The following is a 7,506-nucleotide window of genomic DNA, read 5'->3' as shown; positions in this document are numbered from 1 at the left end:
CCCAATACAATTACTGGGAGATCTGTAATTACATCACACCGGTTAAAATTATGTAGAATATTGAAAAGTAATGATTGAAAGTGCAAATATTCTGAACGCCTATTTTTGAATAATTATGAACAAGATGAATAGAAAAAAACTCGCCGCCGCAATATCGCAATACACCTTGGTAAAACTTTGACAGTAAAATGTCAACAAAGCAACGCAAACAAATCGCTTGGGGTGATGTTTATATTATTTCTACATCGTACTGATTGCAATTTTAGTTACAATGGAGGAAGAATTTCTTACTATTGCTATGAAACCGACATTTTGTCGCATTTGTGTTGAAGTTTGCGCTGAACAATACTGTATTTACGAAACTGTTTACAAGGATGATACACTAAGCATGCATATGATGATGGAAAAGTTAGTTCCCTCCGTGTTCAATGCGGAACAAGTGAAGGTGGATGAGTTCATGTGCTGGCCAAGGAAAATTTGTGCAGAATGTACAAGTAAGGTGCTAGACGCGTATGATTTATATGAACAGTGTATGAAGAGTGGTGATCTACTGCGAGAATGTTTGTCTCGAAAAACGGAAACTTTCATAATCGAAGATATGTACGATGATGCGAAGCAAAACTTTATTATTGATACTTCTCCGGAACACACACTAATCAGTTCAGATGATGAAACGAAAGAACAAACGCCATTAGTTCAGAGGGCACCAATTAAAAGAGTTGGTCGTAAGTTGCGCTTTGTAGCAAGTGCACAGGAGGATATTTCAGAGGATAAAATAGAATCAGACATGAAAGAAGAACGTATTCCCATATCAACTGATCACGACGTGCATCACTTAGATGGTAGTAAGAAACATTCTACAAGTGCTTGCAAAAAGGGATCACGCAAAACTTCCACACGACAGAAACCAGCATCAACCAAGCGTTCTGCAAGTTCAGCTGCTGGCTTCGAAAAAACACCAAAGGGTAAAAAACGAACTACGCGTAAGGTACAAGAGTCAAACGACGAAACTTTGGATGAAACGAAGGAACCGGAAACGAAGGTAGATATATACCGGTGTCTGCTGTGCAATGCATCGACATACTCCTCGCCGAAGGAACTTACGGAGCACTTGAAAGCGGAACATCCCGACCAGATTCACTGTTGTGCACAATGCCCGAAGGTGTTAATGACTAAGGCGGCCTTTGAGCATCATCAGTACTGTCATGCTACTGGTCGATCGTACTTCTGCATGCTTTGCGACAAAGGATTTCAAACAGAGCAGCTGCTCAAGAATCACGTAAGGACTCACACACACGGCACAGGATTTCTGTGTTCCCATTGCGGCCAGGAGTTTAGCAACAGAAGCAATCTTCGTCAGCATCTCATACGTCATACCGGCGATAAACCATGGCAATGTACCTTGTGTCCGAGCCGTTTCAGCATGAAAAGTATGTATCTCACTCTTATCGAAATAGTTTTACACATCGAACTTGTAGCTTTTAACATCCAAACAATTTTATTATACTGTACCAATAGATAGGTGATTTGTTTTTTCACTGTTTTATTTAATCTTCATTCTCCACCGTTCAAAAGGTTATTTGGACAGGCATCAGCATACTCACACGAAGGCTAAATACTTTAGTTGTGACACGTGTGGATCGCAATTCAGCCGACATTACTCATTGGTAAAACATCAGCTAATTCATACGGGTAATATTCCTATGGAAAGTGTATTGTATGCTTCTGCTGTCTGTAACAAATTTGCTTTACAATTTCAGGCGATCGTTACTTTACCTGCGAAGTTTGCAATATGAGGTACGTTTGATGCGTTTGTCACACAATTGATTGATTCACCGCGTTATCGAGGATTGTCTTTCTGATCTTTGTGTTTTAGATTCACCTCAAGCCATCATGTAAAACGACATATGCTAACGCACACGGGAGAAAAACCATTCAAATGTACATACTGTGAGCGTAGCTTTACGCAAAGCAACGACATGGTAAAGCACATGAAAACGCACGTTGGTAACAATCCGTACCAGTGCGATCGTTGCGATGCATCCTTTCGACTGCTCACGGACCTGCGGAATCACTACAAGGACCATTGTCAGTCGAGCAGTAAAGATGCATTTTCCGGCGAGGAGGACAAAAACATCAGCTTTACTAGCACGAATATTTTGAAAATTCGATTCGAAAAGGAAATGAACCAGCTGATCGAGAAGAGAGAAGAGAACCAGACAATTTTGGCACGGGAATACTGAAGCAGAGCCTGCATGGGTATGGGTATATGGTACTAATTTTACTTTTATTTTTAGTTATTATTAATCATCACTTAATCTAAGATACTAGAAATATATGATATCCTGGAGAAGATACTAATTGTAAAAAGACCTTAAGACCCTTTTAATCGTACCACCTTATCCTGGAGGTATTATGATGGACTAAACAGCAAAGAGCATTAGTGCAGTGGGTAATTGAGAAGAATTAATAAATCTAAATAGTACCGAGTACCGAGACATCATAATCAGTTATTGGGAATTCATAATAGGAGTGATAATTCGTTCAGGAAGTAATTCATGATAATTTGTGTTATGGTAAATTACAAACAATGTAAATGTGCGATACGTTATGCTTCATTCAGTTCAAGCAACAGTTTAAATATAAGTTAAAAAATAAAACAAAAAGGTCAATATTCTTCGTTTGTTAAGTGACTGCACTTGGAGCCTTTAATCGTGGTTCTACAATCAATCAATGTGCAAAATAACTGGCTGCTACTATCGACATTAAACGCCGCCTAGTTTTAATCGGACCTCCTAGATTGCATTACAGACATGTTAAACATGCGGCTCGCAGACTCGTGGCTGGCAAGGTCTTTCATTTCGACATGCAAGAAGTATCGAACACTTCGTTTGATAATTGAATTAAGCAGAATTCAGCTCATAAACGGTTGTAATAGGCCGCATTACAGGAAGATATTCAAACTTGTCCGCAGAAAATGATTCTTGTTGAGTTTGACATCTCTGCCATATATGAACCTTGGGCTAGATGCGAAAACGGGAAAACAATGCTTGACATTTGTGCAGCGTAAACAACGAAAATTGTTGGTTCCCAACATCGTAAACATTGTAAAATAACGATGGATGGAAATAACGATTCTGAAGATCAGAACTTGACCATTCAACTAACATTCTGTCGCATTTGTGCTGTGCTAAGTACCGACGAGTATGGCATCTATGAAATCGATTACAAGGACGGGACATCAAACATGCATATGATGCTGGAAAAGTTAGTTCCCTCGGTATTCAACGCGGAACAAGTGAAGGTGGATGAATTAATGGGGTTTCCAAGAAAAATTTGCGGAGGATGTAAAGGCAAAGTGCTAGAGGCGTATGCCTTGTATGAGATGAGCATGAAGAGCGGTGACCTACTGAGGAAATGTTTATCGGGCAAGAAAAAAACAACATTCATCGTCAATATAACAGGTGGTTCTATGGAAACAGCGGATGCGCAGACATGTTGTCCACAAAAAATTAAGCAAGCTCCGGCCAGGATTTGGAGAAAATCACAGGAAACTATCGTTGATGTTACATCGGAACAAATTGTACCAAAAGATGCTTACTGTAAGGAACACATTAAAGGAGACACATGTCCGATTCTCGTCGACGATCACGCAACTCCTTCGGAAATCGAAGATCAACCATCGTACTCTTGTGAGGAAAACGATACAATATCCTCTTCCAAAGTGAACGACGAAACTAATGAAATGAAACAACCGAGAAAACGTGTGGCTAGAAAAAGACAAACGAAAGCAGAAAAACGAACCGAACTCGTTGATCAAGCATCGTACTCTGGTCAGGAAAATGGCAGAATATCGTCTTCTAAGGCAAAAGATGAAAGTAATGCAACAAAACACTCGACAAAACGTATAGTAGCAAAAAGGCAAATAAAACGAGAAAGCCGAAGTGAATTCGTTGATCAACCACCGTACTCTGGTGAGGAAAATGAGGCAATATTCTCTTCGGCTTTGATAAATGACGAAACCTACGAGATAAAACATCCGAGAAAATGTGTGGCTACAAAAAGGCAAACGAAAGCAAACAAAAGCAATGTGCAACAGGCAGAACAGACCACATTTAATGTTTCTTCCGAAGAATCTGGCGAACCGGACATTAGAGTAAACCAATTTCGTTGTTTGCTATGTAACGAATCAACATATGCTTTACCGAATGAACTAACGGATCACTTGAAAACGACGCACACGGACCAGATACAATGTTGCGAGCAATGTCCGAAGGTGTTCATAACTAAGACGGCCTTTGAACATCATCAGTATTGTCACGCTACTGGACGATCGCATTTTTGTGTGTTTTGCGACAAAGGGTTCCAAACGGAACAGTTGCTTAGAAACCATCTGAAAACGCATACGGACGGTACAGGTTTTTTGTGTTCGCAGTGCGGTAAAGAGTTTAGGGACCGAAGCAATCTTCGGCAACACGAGTATCGTCACACTGGCCACAAACCATGGCAATGCAATTTGTGTCCGAGTCGATTCAGTACGAAAGGTACAAACTTGCATGAAAACAACATTTACCAGTAGAATAATTGTCTTTAATCGTTCTGATTTTCTTATATGTTTTTTTATAGGTTATCTAACGGTGCACCTGCTAACACATTCGAAACATAAAGCATACAGCTGCGATACGTGCGGTTCCCAGTTTAATAGACATTACTCTCTCGTGAAGCATCAGGTTATTCATACAGGTATGAGATTGGTACTACTTGTGAACTCTGTTTCTGCCTATTTCATGGTACATGCTGCCTGTTTCGCTTTCAGGTGTGCGGCATTATGAATGCGAGGTTTGCAAAACGAGGTACGAACCAGTGGTGGCAAAGTTGTTTCATTCGAGATGATAATCATTACAATTCTCTTTTGTTGTAGATTCGCTTCGGCGCACCACGTTAAAATCCATATGCGCAGGCATACAGGCGAAAAACCCTACAAATGCGGCTGCTGTGAACGAGGCTTTGCGCAGAAAAACGATATGCTGAAGCACATGAAAACGCACGGGCAACCATATCCTTGTGGTCATTGCGATGCTTACTTTGACGAGGTAGCGGACTTACGGATACACTTGAAAGTGCACGAGCGGGAAGGAAAGTCGGGGAATGAGTGTACCTCTGTGGAACAATGAGATCACACTGTAGATTAGGCAAATGTAGCATTCAATCAGTAAATCATAACAATAATTAAATGGAGACAACAGTTTTAAGCCAACAAAATAATCCATCACACCTCGATCGGTCAGTGCACCACAGGTGACACAGTTTAGCAATGCAGCGCATGCAATGGAATAATTGCGCAAGAAAGCTAGCTACACAGCAATTTGTTGTGCTACACAGCAATCCTGTAAATCGGACGATACCTATAAACAAAACACCGGAAAACAAATTGTAAACATCTTGACTATGGCACAATGAGCGAAAGAACTTTTGTTAGTAGGTTAAGCAATTATACAAAAAGTACCGATCAGAAATGGTATAAATAAAGCGATGTAGCCGACAGATTAACAGTCGCAGTCAGAGAGAGATCAGAACGATAATTTGATCGGACGGTTATCGATCTAGTGTCGATCGAGTGCCTGGACGATCATGTTCCACCATCGAAGCTAAACGAATGATAACGGTAACGTACTTGACCTAACACACCCGGAACGTGTGCTCGCGAGTGTCCGCGTTATGCGCTACGCAAAGAACGTGCGAACGACCATATGTCATGGCGACAGTAACGGAGAAATTGTATATTGCAACACAACAGAGGCAACATAGTCATATAGCACCAGGAACAGAATGAACGTAGTTATTCGTTGCGATTCAATTTATTTTATGTTTCAATATTCAAAATTTGTAATAAAAACCTAGATAATACCACCGGTGGAAGGGCTTATCCCTGGCCACCCTCACTGATCGTAGTATGTTAAACGAAAGGAACGTTCGTTATCTTTTCGCAATGTTTCGTGCATCTTGTTAATCTCTTCCAGCCGATTCGTTATGCCTGTGGTGGACGATTCAATCCACTGCAGCGAGTTCATGTGTGCGTTAAGAATTTTGCCGATCTGCACGAGTGGGTCGTTCGGATCCGTGTACTTATTTGCATCGTTCAGGTGCTCAATCACCTCCTTCAGATCCTCGTACATCTGCTTCAGCTGTGAGTCAAGTGTTTCCGCCATCGAGTACGTTTGACCACGCTCGAGATCAATTTGGCCGATGCGCGATAGCTCCTGTTCGAGGGGAACGATACACTCCTCCAGCTCGGTGTGCTGCGCGGTGATAAATTCTAGCTCTTGCTCCATCGCGTTCTGTTCCGCCTTAACCTTCATGACCGCTTCGTTGAGGGCGACAATCTTTTCACCGTTCGCAAGCAGCATGTTATCCCACGCGTTCACCTGCGTGGCCTGATTGGTGAACAGCTTTTCCTGCTCCTCGAGCTCGAGCGTCCACTTGTTGATAAACTCTTCCAGCTGGAAGAACTTAAGCTGCTGATTACCGGCAACGGTAGCGGACTGTGTGGTTTGCGTGTTGGTTGTCAAACTAGCGGCCAGTCCAGCACTCGCACCAGTAGTAACTGCTGCTGTGTTCGTCGTGGCAGCCGGTGTGGTTGTGGTCGTGGTTGTAACTCCCAAAGACAACGTGTTTTGTTCCGCTGGTTTGGATAGCCCGAAACCACCCAGCGTTAATGGAGCTGCAGCGGTTGTTGTCGGGGCTGGTGTGGCAAGAGAACCACCGAGTGGATTAATACCAGTAGCTGCATTACCGGACGGTTGATTAGCGTTGGCCGGTGCAAGGGAGGGCGTTGGTGCTGATAAACCCACGCCCAACTGTGCCGATCCGCCCAGCGCACCAAAGGTTGGCAATGCTGCCGTTGTGCCCGATGGCTGTATACCTGCTGCAGGAGATGAAGCTGCAGCACCAACAGCCGTGCTGCCAAGTGATGCTCCAAACGAAAGTGTTCCTAGTCCACCAACTGTTGCTGTTGTTGTAGCGGACGCCGTGGGATTAAGCGACAAGGTCGGTGCTGGTACGGTTGCGCTGGTCGCTCCGAAAGTTGGCGCCGTACCGAAGGAAAAGCCGCCCGTAGCGGTGCTGGTCGCTGGAGCACCGAGCGAAAACCCACCCGTCGAGGCGGTTGTAGTTGTTGGTGTTCCGAAGGAGAAGTTCATCGCAAAATTTGAATCGTTTGTAACAAAGAAATTACACAGTTTATATTACGCTCCCGGTAAAAATACGGAATGCACGCGCGGCAATGCAGAGACGTCAAGTTTGTTTATCGAGCAAACTGCTCGAGAACAGCAAACTGCTCGAAACGGTTAAGGTTTGTATGGGTCTACGAATTCACAGCGGTTGAAATTCAAAAGAAATTTTTAAACATTTCTACCTGCACGTGGTCCTATTTGAAATACCTGTGGGTTTTCAATTTACAAGATTCGTTTAAAGTTTACTATGATATAACAAAAAATATATAAATTT

General features: G+C 42.6%; 2 protein-coding genes across 2 annotated transcripts; one reads left to right on the top strand and one right to left on the bottom strand.

The window, feature by feature from the left end:
• Window positions 1-271: 271 nt before the first annotated feature.
• Window positions 272-5,534, top strand: LOC128298960 (zinc finger protein 235-like). The gene is made up of 8 exons (XM_053034780.1): window positions 272-1,430; window positions 1,576-1,692; window positions 1,761-1,797; window positions 1,877-2,235; window positions 3,114-4,544; window positions 4,627-4,743; window positions 4,817-4,853; window positions 4,922-5,534. Exons 1-8 carry the CDS (start codon window positions 272-274, stop codon window positions 5,172-5,174), a joined length of 3,510 nt encoding a protein of 1,169 aa, XP_052890740.1. The 3' UTR covers window positions 5,175-5,534.
• Window positions 5,535-5,858: 324 nt separating this feature from the next.
• Window positions 5,859-7,260, bottom strand: LOC128297631 (nuclear pore glycoprotein p62). The gene has a single exon (XM_053033311.1). The coding sequence runs from the start codon at window positions 7,197-7,199 to the stop codon at window positions 5,940-5,942; it is 1,260 nt and encodes a 419-aa protein (XP_052889271.1). The 5' UTR covers window positions 7,200-7,260; the 3' UTR covers window positions 5,859-5,939.
• Window positions 7,261-7,506: the final 246 nt, after the last annotated feature.

Source organism: Anopheles moucheti, chromosome 2 (assembly GCF_943734755.1).
Source record: "Anopheles moucheti chromosome 2, idAnoMoucSN_F20_07, whole genome shotgun sequence".
NCBI lineage: Eukaryota > Metazoa > Arthropoda > Insecta > Diptera > Culicidae > Anopheles > Anopheles moucheti.
Note: the sequence above shows the minus strand (reverse complement) of the source record. Positions and strands in the feature narration are given on the sequence as shown.